This window comes from Pseudophryne corroboree, chromosome 8 (genome assembly GCF_028390025.1).
Source record: "Pseudophryne corroboree isolate aPseCor3 chromosome 8, aPseCor3.hap2, whole genome shotgun sequence".
Classification (NCBI taxonomy): domain Eukaryota; kingdom Metazoa; phylum Chordata; class Amphibia; order Anura; family Myobatrachidae; genus Pseudophryne; species Pseudophryne corroboree.
The window spans coordinates 74,446,643-74,464,528 of NC_086451.1; the positions used below are offsets into that span (position 1 = coordinate 74,446,643).

At 48.4% G+C, this 17,886-nt stretch overlaps 1 protein-coding gene across 1 annotated transcript in view; it reads right to left on the reverse strand.

The window, feature by feature from the left end:
- Positions 1 to 17,886, reverse strand: part of HMCN2 (hemicentin 2) — a 491,624-nt gene that overhangs the window by 39,941 nt on the left and 433,797 nt on the right. The window contains exons 80-83 of the mRNA XM_063936681.1: positions 8,490 to 8,727; positions 6,737 to 6,796; positions 4,028 to 4,147; positions 3,600 to 3,734 (exon numbers count right to left, since the gene is read on the reverse strand). Of these exons, the coding sequence (XP_063792751.1) occupies positions 3,600 to 3,734; positions 4,028 to 4,147; positions 6,737 to 6,796; positions 8,490 to 8,727 (553 nt within the window). The remainder of the gene's footprint in view (positions 1 to 3,599; positions 3,735 to 4,027; positions 4,148 to 6,736; positions 6,797 to 8,489; positions 8,728 to 17,886) is intronic.

A 17,886-nucleotide genomic window follows, 5' to 3' on the forward strand; every position in this document is an offset into this window, starting at 1 on the left:
TAACGTGTGGCCCTACTGGAAATCACGGTTGTCTCTTCACCGTCGACACAGGAGTCAGTATCCGTGTCGGCGTCTGTATCTGCCATCTGAGGTAACGGCCGCTTTAGAGCCCCTGACGGCCTATGAGACGTCTGGACAGGCACAAGCTGAGTAGCCGGCTGTCTCATGTCAACCACTGTTTTTTTTTTATATAGAGCTGACACTGTCACGTAATTTTCAACAGTACATCCACTCAGGTGTCGACCCCCTAGGGGGTGACATCACTGTTACAGACACTCTGCTCCGTCTCCACATCATTTTTCTCCTCATACATGTCGACACAAACGTACCGACACACAGCACACACACAGGGAATGCTCTGATAGAGGACAGGACCCCACTAGCCCTTTGGGGAGACAGAGGGAGAGTATGCCAGCACACACCAGAGCGCTATATATATATACAGGGATAACCTTATATAAGTGTTTTTCCCCTTATAGCTGCTGTATGTTTTAATACTGCGCCTAATTAGTGCCCCCCTCTCTTTTTTTAACCCTTTCTGTCTGCAGGGAAGAGCCAGGGAGCTTCCCTCCAACTGAGCTGTGAGGGAAAATGGCGCCAGTGTGCTGAGGAGATAGGCTCCGCCCCCTTTTCGGCGGCCTTATCTCCCGGTTTTTTGTATATTCTGGCAGGGGTTAAATGCATCCATATAGCCCAGGAGCTATATGTGATGCATTTTTTGCCATGTAAGGTATTTCTGTAATGTTTTATTGCGTCTCAGGGCGCCCCCCCCCCAGCGCCCTGCACCCTCAGTGACCGGAGTATGAAGTGTGCTGAGAGCAATGGCGCACAGCTGCAGTGCTGTGCGCTACCTTATTGAAGACAGGAACGTCTTCTGCCGCCGATTTTCCCGGACCTCTTCGCTCTTCTGGCTCTGTAATGGGGCCGGCGGCGCGGCTCCGGGACCCATCCAGGCTGGACCTGTGATCGTCCCTCTGGAGCTAATGTCCAGTAGCCAAGAAGCCCAATCCACTCTGCACGCAGGCGAGTTCGCTTCTTCTCCCCTTAGTCCCTCGATGCAGTGAGCCTGTTGCCAGCAGGTCTCACTGAAAATAACAAACCTAAACTAAAACTTTCACTAAGAAGCTCAGGAGAGCCCCTAGTGTGCACCCTTCTCGTCGGGCACAGAAATCTAACTGAGGCTTGGAGGAGGGTCATAGGGGGAGGAGCCAGTGCACACCAGTTAGTCCTAAAGCTTTCTTTAGATGTGCCCAGTCTCCTGCGGAGCCGCTATTCCCCATGGTCCTTACGGAGTCCCCAGCATCCACTTAGGACGTTAGAGAAACTATATTTAATATGACAATACATAATAAAAGCAGGTTAAAAAACACTCCCAGGAGTGAAAGGCCTCTCAATCACCAGTGTACATATTATCAGAAAGCATAATGACATATATATTCAATAAATTAATCAATATTGTTAAATGGATAAAAATAGCAAATATGAGGCTCACTACTAAACAAAAGTATAATGATACCTGGGACTCTGTTGTAGGATCTAGAGCAGCGGTGGCCAACCTGTGGCTCTTGAGCCTCATGCGGCTCTTTCTTTATTCAAATGTGGCTCCCGACACTCAAAGTCACGTGACCACAACAGAGCCAGAAACTGCTGTACTCCAGCCAGACAGGCAGCAGCAGCACTACGGAGACTGAGAACTGAGAGAGCCAGATACTAGAGGTGAGACACCCACTGGCAAACAGAGGACACATAAGGGGGGCTGTAGTGACACATGAGGGTCCCGGCAGGAGTGACTCAGGAGAGTGCTGCATGAATGACTCAGGAGAGTGCTGCAGGAGTGACTCATGGGGGAGCTGGCTGTAGTGACATACTGTAGGAGTGTGCTAGCAGGAGTGACACATGAGGTAGCTGGCTGAAGTGAGACAGTAGGGTATGTGGAAGTGGCTTTTTAAATGTATTTTATGTTGGATCTGGCTTTAAAAATTAATTTTATGTGGATCTGGCTTTTTAAATGTATTTTATACCAGAGGTGTGGCCTAGCAGGCACAAGGCCACACCCCATTTTTGCATGTGCGCCTGTGGCTTAATGTCGGCTCTTTGATGTGCCTAACAAGATTTTTTGGCTCTTTATTTCTGACTGGTTGGCCACCCCTGATCTAGAGTTTATGTTCTACGTCAGAGGGGTTACGTGCGATCGCACTGTCACCGCCCGGTTCCCACCCTGTTTGTCTGCACTATGTGGGTGATTCCGAGTTGTGCGCTCGTTGCCGATATTTAACTAAAAACTTAGCAGTTTTGCTGTGGATCCTGCGGCGCTTTTCAGTCGCACTGCTGATCGGTGAGTGATTGACAGGAAGTGGGTGTTTCTGGGAGGTAACTGAGCGTTTTCCGGGAGTGTGCTAAAAAACGCAGGCGTGCCAGGGAAAAACGCGGGAGTGTCTGGAGAAACGGGGAAGTGGCTGGCCGAACGCAGGGCGTGTTTGTGACGTCAAACCAGGAACTAAACGGACTGAGCTGATCGCAATCTAGGAGTAGGTCTGGAGCTACTCAGAAACTGCACGGAATTATTTAGTAGCAATTCTGCTAATCTTTCGTTCGCTATTCTGCTACACTAAGATACACTCCCAGAGGGCGGCGGCCTAGCGTGTGCAGTGCGGAATGAGGGCCTATGATCTGCATTTGCAGCAGCTATTCAGTGCAGGAGATTGGACTGGAATCTGCCTGCACTCATTTCTGAATGGTAGCATCTAGTTTACCTTCGTGGAGGGGACCTTTCCCATAACCCCCTGGGTCCATGTCTCAATCTATTTGGAATATTAAAGTGTGGCGAGCGAAGCGGAGCGAGACACCGAGCCTGAAGCGTGGCGAGCATCCAATGCTGCATAGAAAAAAAAAATACCCCAAACGAACAGAGAACGAAGAAAACATTTAGGAGCTGTAAGGGCGGAAGTACTCTCCTGCCCTCTCGTTTTGTCACTTCCAGGTCCTGAGCACGAAGGTAACAAAGACACAACCATTTCTGAATAGCCTGCAACGCTGTGTACATGCCCATAGTACACCACTACTACCTGCATACCACCCAGTAAGGCCCATTCATCCGTAAACGAGAAGCGACCGAGATGAGTATTGGTGGCCATACATTAGGACAATTAACATCATCTCACGATTTCCCCTGCAGTTCTCTAGCAGCTCCCTGGCAGCTCCTGGAGTAAGATAACATTAGGTCAGAAAAGTACCTAACGATCTATCATAGGACCTGTAAATCACCACTACCCAGTTCGTCTGATCTTACGTATGTGCAGCACATAACATCATACGACCTGCGGGACCGTGCATCGGTCATCGTTAGTGAAACGCAAACAATTTGTATTTTCAGTAACGATATATCGATGCGATATATCTATATCGGGCGCATCGGCCTGATGGTATTTCTGATGTGTGGGGGGCTTTAGACTCTGAGTCGCTCGCAAATGCTCTAAGTCGTGCATGCAGGCTGCGATTTATGAGCAGTGTGCTTTCAAAGAAGAGATAAGACCCCATTCGTAACATCGATGCAACACTGAACCAGGCCCCCTGCCGTATCATCAATGTCCTGTCCTCACCTTCACAGGCCGCTTCCTCAGTGTTGGGTCGGAAGCCGGGGCCACAGCGCAGGAGGCAGCGGTACGATCCAGCTGTGTTGATACACTCCAGTCCGGAGGGGCATTGGTAAGTACCCATTTTGCACTCATCTAGATCTGTAATACGGAAAAGTGTAAGTGTGCGGATAGATGTGGAGAAAATGCGCAGCACTGTGATGTCATGCTGTTATTACATGTCATAACTGAGATAAGGAAACCCGGCAGTGACAATCATAGCGTAGCCTAAGCCACTGTGACTAAATATTCATTGATGTCATCATATAAATAAGCAGCTGGCAGAATGCAAGGGGTATAAAGAAAAGTAAGTAGATAAAGCAAAGACGTAGTGGATGTAGGCATGTGCCAGCCTGGGCCCATCCAGAAGACACTGCCTAGCTTGCAGTGCTCACCTCGGCAATTGCGGTTATCCACTCCCAGACCATATCCCGCCGGGCAGGAGCAGGAGAAGCTGCCCAGGTTGTTGTGGCATGTATGAGAGCAGGGCTGGCGCAGATCACACTCGTTTACATCTAGAGCAGAAATATAACAAATTTACATCCCTGTATTTGTATTACGATTTATTTACATATGACTCAGACGGCAACATTGCTATGCCGATATTCACGCACTTAGCCGATGCGCATGAGTCTGATTCGCCCTGTGCATGTGACCTAATTGATACCGCACCGATCCACGGAACGAAGTTAGATGCAGGGGTGTTCTTGGGAGGTAATGGGGGGGGGGGGGGGGGGGTTGCTAGGCACATGTGTCCATGTCACTGACAGCAGCTGTGTCTAAAGGTGCACAGCCAGTCACACAGGAATAGTCAGATGCAGAACCTGCACTGCCACAGGGCTAATGCACATTGGGGGTAATTCCAAGTTGATCGCAGCAAGAAATTTTTTAGCAGTTGGGCAAAACCATGTGCACTGCAGGGGAGGCAAATATAACATTTGCAGAGAGAGTTAGATTTGGTGGATTATTTTGTTTCTGTGCAGGGTAAATACTGGCTGCTTTATTTTTACACTGCAATTTAGATTGCAGATTGAACACACCCCACCCAAATCTAACTCTCTCTGCACATGTTCTATATGCCTCCCCTGCAGTGCACATGGTTTTGCCCAACTGCTAACAAAGTTCCTGCTGCGATCAACTCAGAATTACCCCCATTGTGGTGGTACACCGAGATGGATTTCCACCACTGCAAGACACTTCACGTGGGCACCTTGCTGTTCATAAAATCAGCCGCAGCAGTAGCATAAAGACACAGATGCAGCTGCAGCAAAAGACAGGGATGCACCTGTGCCTTATGTCTTTACAGTAATACAAATATATTCCTATTACAAAAATATCACTGCTTTAAGAAATCGGAAGCCCTGTCTCCCTACTGGCTGTGGGTCCTGACCAATGAGGCAGCCTAGAGAGATGGGCTGCTTATACAACATGGCATGGATGCTTGGGGCCCCGGATTCCAAGTTCCAGGGTATGCATCTGGAAATGGCAGAATGGGCACAGGGGAGAACAAATTACAATCTTGCATATATTCACCTGCTACTAAAACCACCAGGTCTGTAATTAGAATGTCTACTGCCATTCTATGGCATCCAGGTGAGACAATGGAGGTAAAAGCCTTTGAGAAGCTGGAGGTGCAACAGTTTGTGCGAGAATGCCCATATTTTTAAAGCGTCAATCATTTACAAAGCACAACCAATTTGGTTATGCCTGGTAAATGATTGCCAGTTTAAAAATACAGGCATTCTCGCACAAACACCTGCACCTCCAGGTTTTCGCACTTTATTACATTTACCCGAATTGGCCTGATTCAGAACCATATGCAATGAATATGTTCCCAGATTAAGCCTTTTGTTGCTGTTGTGCGTGCACGAAAATCCCTAAAAACTCTTATGACCCGTGTGTGCACAAAGGAGCTGTAGCAGTTGAGATGCATAGTATAAGAAAGGTCTTGGAAAAGCTTTGGGAGTTCCTGGCGGTGACTGGGAGGTGGCTAAAGAGGTGCACAGAGACGGTCTGTATTATGGGAGTCTCGATGGTGCGGCCAATAGTAGCTTCTAAATATACACCAGTGTCCACAGATGCTCCCATAGATGTGCAAGGATGTACACCCGGGAAGGGTTTTGTAGCGGCATTTGCAGATGGGCAACTGTGACTGCGTCCATCTCTAAATCGGGCCCAATGAGTTCGGCACCTTAAAGAATCTTCCCTCTGTATATGCCCCCTCTCTGCAGGGGGGGTTGGGGTCGGGATCCCAGCTGTCAGCATACTGATGCCGGGATCCCGGCCGCCAGGATGCCGGAAGGGGGGGAGCGCGAGCGCAATGAAGCCCCTTGCGGGCTTGCTGCGCTCGCCACGCTGCAGGTTCGGTTCTATTCCCACGCTGCGGGCACAGGTTCTATTCCCACTCTATGGGAGTCGTGGACACCCACGAGTGGGAATAGCCCTAGGTCCCCTGCCAGCATCCTGGTGGCTGGCATCGGTATGCTGACGGCCGGGATCCTGACCGCCGGTCACCTGACTACATCCCCTGCAGGGAGCTTCTGCCAGGAGTGGGCACCTCTAGCAGCATTTTATTCTGTACTTATGATATCTTTTTCTATTTTGTGATTGGTGACTTCCGCACCATTACAGCCTACATCCACTGCTGCAGACGCTACGTTTAGTTGGCTCTGAGGACAGTAGCTAGAGTAGACCCTAGGCTGCCGCAAATGATGGTGCGACCGATGTTACATCAATGTTGGAGTGCTTACAACCTCCATCACAATTGCACATACCAACAAATGAGTTGCAATCATTCGCGGAACGTGGACTTATCTGTATTAGCAGATCTGTGATTAAAGCCTTTCTTTGTTTACGCACCAGTTACCAGCCTGTCAAGACGGAACAACATAAGAGTACTGTCAGCTTTGGCGGCTGTGCGTGCCCGAGCAGAGCAACAGTTGAATTGCTCCGTCGTGCGCCAGCTAGTGGCCGCCAGCGTGCAACACTTTAATTCCCCCCATAGAGGTGAGGAGCAGCATTAGCCTTTTATTATATACGATTGCCCCAATGTTGTTATTATGTTACAGGAAAAATCCCATAATGCCTTGCTTCAGCACCCTCACCTGTACAGTATAAATCTGCAGACTGCACAAAGCCCGAAGGACACGCGCCACCATTTAATCCTGGAATATAAAAAAAAAATATTATTTTGCAGATCTCGATAGCACTCTGTAGTCCATATGATCTAAAGGGCATCTATTGGCACAAAGCCAATTTTGTACTTACCGTTAAATCCCTTTCTCTGATTCTATCTGGGGACTCACCATGGGTTGTCAAGAGGGGGATGCAGTTGCATTACCGTCAGTCAGGATACCGACGCCGGAATCCTGACCACTGACAGTGCCGCCAGCCGGAATCCCGCCTAACACACCCACAGTGCGGGAATAGAACCTGTGGCGAGCGCAGTGAGCCACAGAGACCGCAAGGGGCATTGTTGCGCTCACCCCCCTGCCGGCATTCTGGCGGACAGGATCCTTGCGTCGCTATGCTGACCACCGGGATCCCGGCCACTGGCAACGCATACCCAACGCATCAGAGGGGATCTGAAGGAGCTGGCACTTATTAGACCTATAACTTTAAGACAGAGCGGCTCCCCTCTGCAACTCTTGGTCATCAGTACAACTTCAAAACAAGTAGCCCTAAACCAAAGGCAACAGCAAAGTGTTACATGCAAGCCAGCATAACATGCCAACAATAGCTGAGTATAAGGGTGGGAACGCACTGACCTCCAGTTGGAATCAGAGAAAGGGAATTAACGGTAAATACTAAATTCCAGTTTACTCCTCTTTTTTTTCAATCTGTTTGCTTCCTATGAAATGCCGCCCCCAGGTGAAGGCAGGGCCGGACTGCCCATCTGGCACTTCTGGCAAATACCAGACGGGCCAATGAGCTGGTGGTCCGGTCACATAAAGAGCCGGGAAGGCTGCGCGCAGTGCAGCTCCCTGCTCTCATTTTGTTTCCTCCACCGCTTGAAGTGCCTGTTTCAAGTCCACGCCCCCATGACTCGCGACATGCCCCTGTGAACTATGTCCGTGCCCTCTTTTACCCGCATGCCAGGACTGAAAAGCAGCCCCAGTCAGTCATTGGGTGAAGGTATGCTTAGAGAAACTGAATGCAGAACCTCTCGTCCAAAACTTTCTCTGCCAGCACAGCCCCATGAAACACAACCTAGTTCATGCAGGGACTTCATTAAAACTGGTGTCCAGGGATTGCAGGGCGGAAAATCTCTGTCTTACAGTATAACTAGTCTAATAAGTGCCAGCTTCTTCTGCCCCCCCCCCCCCCCCCCCCCCCCCTCCCCCCTCTGACAACACATGTGAGCACCAAACTGGAAAAAAAGGAGAACTTAATTTTATTCAGTATTTCATTTGAAGGTGGCACAGTGGTTAGTCAGCCGCCTCCTGGTGCTGAAGGCAGGGTTCAGTTATGACCAATCCTTCATCTAGGGGTAGTTTGTATCTCCGCCAGTTGACTACTCCGGTTTCCTTCCACAGTCCAAAAACAGACTGAGCAGGATGCTTGGTTGCTGAGCAAAAAGGGCTACAGGTACCACAGCAATACGTCTGCTGTAGCAGGATAATAACAGAAGAAATTAATTTAATTGCATTTGCGTGCTGGCTAGCCCATATCGGCAGAAGGTGACCGACAACCTTTTTTTCCACTCTGGGAAACTATTCAGTCATATGTTTTAACAAATTGTAGTGATTATTTTTTCCCCTGCAATTAAATGCCAATAAAAACAAATCCTCCTTATTGCTATTTCATCAATAGGCCCCATAACAGCTGGCATATAAATAGGAAATGATAGCCTCTTACCTCCTTGAAGTGAGGCTGTTAGCTGGAAGTGCAGCTCCTCTGATTCGGGGATATATGAGGAATGGATGGCGCTAATGTGCACTCGCTGGCTGGGTCTCTGCTGGCGGCCGAGAGTCGGGCTGTACTCCACCGTATGGTTGCAGCGGAGTGATAAGTAACTTCCATTTTTTGTAAAGGTTGGAGAGGCCCAAGCGTTTATCTGTCCACTTCCGGTCTGCACATATGTCTCGCTGAACTCCTGGGGAGCGGACAATAACGTGACTGTAAGCAGTATGCAAGTAGATAGAGGGATATCAAGTGCGCCCTTTCCCTGATTGCCGAGACTTCCACAAGTGTCATCAAGAGGCCATGTTTTCAGGAATTCTTTAAACATGCACAGGTGAGGTTAATCTATTTTGCTGGTCATTAAATATCCTAGCTGTTTCCACAGACATAAATCCTGAAAACATGACCTGTTGCTTGGTTCTTTAGGGCTGGGGTTGAAATGTTTTCTACTAGCAAAATTTTTACCTGTTTTGCTACTAACACAACAGATATCAGGACAACTAACCACAACATAGAGATTGGGTGGAAAGTTATCTTCTCATACTATGTTCACATATATACTAGAGATGTGCACTTGAAATTTTTCGGGTTTTGTGTTTTGGTTTTGGGTTCGGTTCCGCGGCCGTGTTTTGGGTTCGACCGCGTTTTGGCAAAACCTCACCGAATTTTTTTTGTCGGATTCGGGTGTGTTTTTTTAAAAACACTAAAAAACAGCTTAAATCATAGAATTTGGGGGTCATTTTGATCCCAAAGTATTATTAACCTCAAAAACCATAATTTCCACTCATTTTCAGTCTATTCTGAATACCTCACACCTCACAATATTATTTTTAGTCCTAAAATTTGCACCTAGGTCGCTGGATGACTAAGCTAAGCGACCCTAGTGGCCGACACAAACACCGTGCCCATCTAGGAGTGGCACTGCAGTGTCACGCAGGATGGCCCTTCCAAAAAACCCTCCCCAAACAGCACATGACGCAAAGAAAAAAAGAGGCGCAATGAGGTAGCTGTGTGAGTAAGATAAGCGACCCTAGTGGCCGACACAAACACCGTGCCCATCTAGGAGTGGCACTGCAGTGTCACGCAGGATGGCCCTTCCAAAAAACCCTCCCCAAACAGCACATGACGCAAAGAAAAAAAGAGGCGCAATGAGGTAGCTGTGTGAGTAAGATAAGCGACCCTAGTGGCCGACACAAACACCGTGCCCATCTAGGAGTGGCACTGCAGTGTCACGCAGGATGGCCCTTCCAAAAAACCCTCCCCAAACAGCACATGACGCAAAGAAAAAAAGAGGCGCAATGAGGTAGCTGTGTGAGTAAGATAAACGACCCTAGTGGCCGACACAAACACCGTGCCCATCTAGGAGTGGCACTGCAGTGTCACGCAGGATGGCCCTTCCAAAAAACCCTCCCCAAACAGCACATGACGCAAAGAAAAAAAGAGGCGCAATGAGGTAGCTGTGTGAGTAAGATAAGCGACCCTAGTGGCCGACACAAACACCGTGCCCATCTAGGAGTGGCACTGCAGTGTCACGCAGGATGGCCCTTCCAAAAAACCCTCCCCAAACAGCACATGACGCAAAGAAAAAAAGAGGCGCAATGAGGTAGCTGTGTGAGTAAGATAAGCGACCCTAGTGGCCGACACAAACACCGTGCCCATCTAGGAGTGGCACTGCAGTGTCACGCAGGATGGCCCTTCCAAAAAACCCTCCCCAAACAGCACATGACGCAAAGAAAAAAAGAGGCGCAATGAGGTGGCTGTGTGAGTAAGATAAGCGACCCTAGTGGCCGACACAAACACCGTGCCCATCTAGGAGTGGCACTGCAGTGTCACGCAGGATGGCCCTTCCAAAAAACCCTCCCCAAACAGCACATGACGCAAAGAAAAAAAGAGGCGCAATGAGGTAGCTATGTGAGTAAGATAAGCGACCCTAGTGGCCGACACAAACACCGTGCCCATCTAGGAGTGGCAGTGCAGTGTCACGCAGGATGGCCCTTCCAAAAAACCCTCCCCAAACAGCACATGACGCAAAGAAAAAAAGAGGCGCAATGAGGTAGCTGTGTGAGTAAGATAAGCGACCCTAGTGGCCGACACAAACACCGTGCCCATCTAGGAGTGGCACTGCAGTGTCACGCAGGATGGCCCTTCCAAAAAACCCTCCCCAAACAGCACATGACGCAAAGAAAAAAAGAGGCGCAATGAGGTAGCTGTGTGAGTAAGATAAGCGACCCTAGTGGCCGACACAAACACCGTGCCCATCTAGGAGTGGCACTGCAGTGTCACGCAGGATGGCCCTTCCAAAAAACCCTCCCCAAACAGCACATGACGCAAAGAAAAAAAGAGGCGCAATGAGGTAGCTGTGTGAGTAAGATAAGCGACCCTAGTGGCCGACACAAACACCGTGCCCATCTAGGAGTGGCAGTGCAGTGTCACGCAGGATGGCCCTTCCAAAAAACCCTCCCCAAACAGCACATGACGCAAAGAAAAAAAGAGGCGCAATGAGGTAGCTGTGTGAGTAAGATAAGCGACCCTAGTGGCCGACACAAACACCGTGCCCATCTAGGAGTGGCAGTGCAGTGTCACGCAGGATGGCCCTTCCAAAAAACCCTCCCCAAACAGCACATGACGCAAAGAAAAAAAGAGGCGCAATGAGGTAGCTGTGTGAGTAAGATAAGCGACCCTAGTGGCCGACACAAACACCGGGCCCATCTAGGAGTGGCACTGCAGTGTCACGCAGGATGGCCCTTCCAAAAAACACTCCACAAACAGCACATGACGCAAAGAAAAATTAAAGAAAAAAGAGGTGCAAGATGGAATTGTCCTTGGGCCCACCCACCCTTATGTTGTATAAACAGGACATGCACACTTTAACCAACCCATCATTTCAGTGACAGGGTCTGCCACACGACTGTGACTGAAATGACGGGTTGGTTTGGACCCCCACCAAAAAAGAAGCAATTAATCTCTCCTTGCACAAACTGGCTCTACAGAGGCAAGATGTCCACCTCATCATCATCCTCCGATATATCACCGTGTACATCCCCCTCCTCACAGATTATCAATTCGTCCCCACTGGAATCCACCATCTCAGCTCCCTGTGTACTTTGTGGAGGCAATTGCTGCTGGTCAATGTCTCCACGGAGGAATTGATTATAATTCATTTTAATGAACATCATCTTCTCCACATTTTCTGGATGTAACCTTGTACGCCGATTGCTGACAAGGTGAGCGGCGGCACTAAACACTCTTTCGGAGTACACACTTGTGGGAGGGCAACTTAGGTAGAATAAAGCCAGTTTGTGCAAGGGCCTCCAAATTGCCTCTTTTTCCTGCCAGTATAAGTACGGACTGTGTGACGTGCCTACTTGGATGCGGTCACTCATATAATCCTCCACCATTCTTTCAATGGTGAGAGAATCATATGCAGTGACAGTAGACGACATGTCCGTAATCGTTGTCAGGTCCTTCAGTCCGGACCAGATGTCAGCATCAGCAGTCGCTCCAGACTGCCCTGCATCACCGCCAGCGGGTGGGCTCGGAATTCTGAGCCTTTTCCTCGCACCCCCAGTTGCGGGAGAATGTGAAGGAGGAGATGTTGACAGGTCGCGTTCCGCTTGACTTGACAATTTTCTCACCAGCAGGTCTTTCAACCCCAGCAGACTTGTGTCTGCCGGAAAGAGAGATCCAAGGTAGGCTTTAAATCTAGGATCGAGCACGGTGGCCAAAATGTAGTGCTCTGATTTCAACAGATTGACCACCCGTGAATCCTTGTTAAGCGAATTAAGGGCTCCATCCACAAGTCCCACATGCCTAGCGGAATCGCTCCGTGTTAGCTCCTCCTTCAATGTCTCCAGCTTCTTCTGCAAAAGCCTGTTGAGGGGAATGACCTGACTCAGGCTGGCAGTGTCTGAACTGACTTCACGTGTGGCAAGTTCAAAGGGCATCAGAACCTTGCACAACGTTGAAATCATTCTCCACTGCGCTTGAGACAGGTGCATTCCACCTCCTATATCGTGCTCAATTGTATAGGCTTGAATGGCCTTTTGCTGCTCCTCCAACCTCTGAAGCATATAGAGGGTTGAATTCCACCTCGTTACCACTTCTTGCTTCAGATGATGGCAGGGCAGGTTCAGTAGTTTTTGGTGGTGCTCCAGTCTTCTGTACGTGGTGCCTGTACGCCGAAAGTGTCCCGCAATTCTTCTGGCCACCGACAGCATCTCTTGCACGCCCCTGTCGTTTTTTTAAAAATTCTGCACCACCAAATTCAAGGTATGTGCAAAACATGGGACGTGCTGGAATTTGCCCATATTTAATGCACACACAATATTGCTGGCGTTGTCCGATGCCACAAATCCACAGGAGAGTCCAATTGGGGTAAGCCATTCCGCGATGATCTTCATCAGTTGCCGTAAGAGGTTTTCAGCTGTGTGCGTATTCTGGAAAGCGGTGATACAAAGCGTAGCCTGCCTAGGAAAGAGTTGGCGTTTGCGAGATGCTGCTACTGGTGCCGCCGCTGCTGTTCTTGCGGCGGGAGTCCATACATCTACCCAGTGGGCTGTCACAGTCATATAGTCCTGACCCTGCCCTGCTCCACTTGTCCACATGTCCGTGGTTAAGTGGACATTGGGTACAACTGCATTTTTTAGGACACTGGTGAGTCTTTTTCTGACGTCCGTGTACATTCTCGGTATCGCCTGCCTAGAGAAGTGGAACCTAGATGGTATTTGGTAACGGGGGCACACTGCCTCAATAAATTGTCTAGTTCCCTGTGAACTAACGGCGGATACCGGACGCACGTCTAACACCAACATAGTTGTCAAGGCCTCAGTTATCCGCTTTGCAGCAGGATGACTGCTGTGATATTTCATCTTCCTCGCAAAGGACTGTTGGACAGTCAATTGCTTACTGGAAGTAGTACAAGTGGGCTTACGACTTCCCCTCTGGGATGACCATCGACTCCCAGCAGCAACAACAGCAGCGCCAGCAGCAGTAGGCGTTACACGCAAGGATGCATCGGAGGAATCCCAGGCAGGAGAGGACTCGTCAGAATTGCCAGTGACATGGCCTGCAGGACTATTGGCATTCCTGGGGAAGGAGGAAATTGACACTGAGGGAGTTGGTGGGGTGGTTTGCGTGAGCTTGGTTACAAGAGGAAGGGATTTACTGGTCAGTGGACTGCTTCCGCTGTCGCCCAAAGTTTTTGAACTTGTCACTGACTTATTATGAATGCGCTGCAGGTGACGTATAAGGGAGGATGTTCCGAGGTGGTTAACGTCCTTACCCCTACTTATTACAGCTTGACAAAGGCAACACACGGCTTGACACCTGTTGTCCGCTTTTCTGTTGAAATACCTCCACACTGAAGAGCTGATTTTTTTGGTATTTTCACCAGGCATGTCAACGGCCATATTCCTCCCACGGACAACAGGTGTCTCCCCGGGTGCCTGACTTAAACAAACCACCTCACCATCAGAATCCTCCTGGTCAATTTCCTCCCCAGCGCCAGCAACACCCATATCCTCCTCATCCTGGTGTACTTCAACACTGACATCTTCAATCTGACTATCAGGAACTGGACTGCGGGTGCTCCTTCCAGCACTTGCAGGGGGCGTGCAAATGGTGGAAGGCGCATGCTCTTCACGTCCAGTGTTGGGAAGGTCAGGCATCGCAACCGACACAATTGGACTCTCCTTGTGGATTTGGGATTTCGAAGAACGCACAGTTCTTTGCGGTGCTTTTGCCAGCTTGAGTCTTTTCAGTTTTCTAGCGAGAGGCTGAGTGCTTCCATCCTCATGTGAAGCTGAACCACTAGCCATGAACATAGGCCAGGGCCTTAGCCGTTCCTTGCCACTCCGTGTGGTAAATGGCATATTGGCAAGTTTACGCTTCTCCTCCGACAATTTTATTTTAGGTTTTGGAGTCCTTTTTTTACTGATATTTGGTGTTTTGGATTTGACATGCTCTGTACTATGACATTGGGCATCGGCCTTGGCAGACGACGTTGCTGGCATTTCATCGTCTCGGCCATGACTAGTGGCAGCAGCTTCAGCACGAGGTGGAAGTGGATCTTGATCTTTCCCTAATTTTGGAACCTCAACATTTTTGTTCTCCATATTTTAATAGGTACAACTAAAAGGCACCTCAGGTAAACAATGGAGATGGATGGATACTAGTATACTTATGGATGGACTGCCGAGTGCCGACACAGAGGTAGCTACAGCCGTGGACTACCGTACTGTGTCTGCTGCTAATATAGACTGGATGATTGATAATGAGATGAAATCAATATATATATATATATATGTATGTATATATAATATCACTAGTACTGCAGCCGGACAGGTAGATAATATATTTATTAGGTAATGATGACTGATGACGGACCTGCTGGACACTGTCAGCTCAGCAGCACCGCAGACTGCTACAGTAAGCTACTATACTATACTAGTAGTATGTACAAAGAAGAAAGAAAAAAAAAAACCACGGGTAGGTGGTATACAATTATGGATGGACTGCCGAGTGCCGACACAGAGGTAGCTACAGCCGTGGACTACCGTACTGTGTCTGCTGCTAATATAGACTGGATGATTGATAATGAGATGAAATCAATATATATATATGTATGTATATATAATATCACTAGTACTGCAGCCGGACAGGTAGATAATATATTTATTAGGTAATGATGACTGATGACGGACCTGCTGGACACTGTCAGCTCAGCAGCACCGCAGACTGCTACAGTAAGCTACTATACTATAGTAGTATGTACAAAGAAGAAAGAAAAAAAAAAACCACGGGTAGGTGGTATACAATTATGGATGGACTGCCGAGTGCCGACACAGAGGTAGCTACAGCCGTGGACTAACGTACTGTGTCTGCTGCTAATATAGACTGGATGATTGATAATGAGATGAAATCAATATATATATATATGTATGTATATATAATATCACTAGTACTGCAGCCGGACAGGTAGATAATATATTTATTAGGTAATGATGACTGATGACGGACCTGCTGGACACTGTCAGCTCAGCAGCACCGCAGACTGCTACAGTAAGCTACTATACTATACTAGCAGTATGTACAAAGAAGAAAGAAAAAAAAAAAACCACGGGTAGGTGGTATACAATTATGGATGGACTGCCGAGTGCCGACACAGAGGTAGCTACAGCCGTGGACTAACGTACTGTGTCTGCTGCTAATATAGACTGGATGATTGATAATGAGATGAAATCAATATATATATATGTATGTATATATAATATCACTAGTACTGCAGCCGGACAGGTAGATAATATATTTATTAGGTAATGATGACTGATGACGGACCTGCTGGACACTGTCAGCTCAGCAGCACCGCAGACTGCTACAGTAAGCTACTATACTATAGTAGTATGTACAAAGAAGAAAGAAAAAGAAAAAAACCACGGGTAGGTGGTATACAATTATGGATGGACTGCCGAGTGCCGACACAGAGGTAGCTACAGCCGTGGACTAACGTACTGTGTCTGCTGCTAATATAGACTGGATGATTGATAATGAGATGAAATCAATATATAATAAGATTTTACTTACCGATAAATCTATTTCTCATAGTCCGTAGTGGATGCTGGGGACTCCGTCAGGACCATGGGGAATAGCGGCTCCGCAGGAGACAGGGCACAAAAGCAAGCTTTTAGGATCACATGGTGTGTACTGGCTCCTCCCCCTATGACCCTCCTCCAAGCCTCAGTTAGGTACTGTGCCCGGACGAGCGTACACAATAAGGAAGGATCTTGAATCCCGGGTAAGACTCATACCAGCCACACCAATCACACCGTACAACTTGTGATTTGAACCCAGTTAACAGTATGATAACAATGAAGTAGCCTCTAAAAAAGATGGCTCACAACAATAATAACCCGATTTTTTGTAACAATAACTATGTACAAGTAATGCAGACAATCCGCACTTGGGATGGGCGCCCAGCATCCACTACGGACTATGAGAAATAGATTTATCGGTAAGTAAAATCTTATTTTCTCTAACGTCCTAGTGGATGCTGGGGACTCCGTCAGGACCATGGGGATTATACCAAAGCTCCCAAACGGGCGGGAGAGTGCGGATGACTCTGCAGCACCGAATGAGAGAACTCCAGGTCCTCCTCAGCCAGGGTATCAAATTTGTAGAATTTTGCAAACGTGTTTGCCCCTGACCAAGTAGCTGCTCGGCAAAGTTGTAAAGCCGAGACCCCTCGGGCAGCCGCCCAAGATGAGCCCACCTTCCTTGTGGAATGGGCATTTACAGATTTTGGCTGTGGCAGGCCTGCCACAGAATGTGCAAGCTGAATTGTACTACAAATCCAACGAGCAATAGTCTGCTTAGAAGCAGGAGCACCCAGCTTTTTGGGTGCCTACAATATAAACAGCAAGTCAGACTTTCTGACTCCTGCCGTCCTGGAATTATATATATATATATATATATATATATATATTTTCAGGGCCCTGACAACGTCTAGCAACTTGGAGTCCTCCAAGTCCCTAGTAGCCGCAGGCACCACAATAGGTTGTTTCAGGTGAAACGCTGACACCACCTTAGGAAGAAACTGGGGACGAGTCCGCAGTTCTGCCCTGTCCGAATGGAAAATCAAATATGGGCTTTTGTAAGACAAAGCCGCCAATTTTGACAATCGCCTGGCCGAGGCCAGGGCCAACAGCATGGTCACTTTCCATGTGAGATATTTCAAATCCACAGATTTGAGTGGTTCAAACCAATATGATTTGAGGAATCCCAACACTACGTTGAGATCCCACGGTGCCACTGGAGGCACACAAGGGCTGTATATGCAATACTCCCTTGACAAACGTCTGGACTTCAGGAACTGAAGCCAATTCTTTCTGGAAGAAAATCTATAGGGCCGAAACTTGAACCTTAATGGACCCCAATTTGAGGCTCATAGACACTCCTGTTTTCAGGAAGTGCAGAAATCGACCTAGTTGAAATTTTTTCGTGGGGCCTTCCTGGCCTCACCCACGCAACATATTTTTACCACATGTGGTGATAACGTTGTGCGGTCACCTCCTTCCTGGCTTTGACCAGGGTAGGTATGACCTCTTCCGGAATGCCTTTTCCCTTAGGATCCGGCGTTCAAACCGCCATGCCGTCAAACGCAGTCGCGGTAAGTCTTGGAACAGACAAGGTCCCTGCTGGAGCAGGTCCTTTCTTAAAGGCCGATGCCACGGTTCCTCTTGGAACAGACATGGTACTTGCTGAAAGCAAATCCCTTCTTAGCTCCCGAGGCCATTAGTCCTCTGTGAGCATCTCTTGAAGTTCCGGTTACCAAGTCCCTCTTGGCCAATCCAGAGCC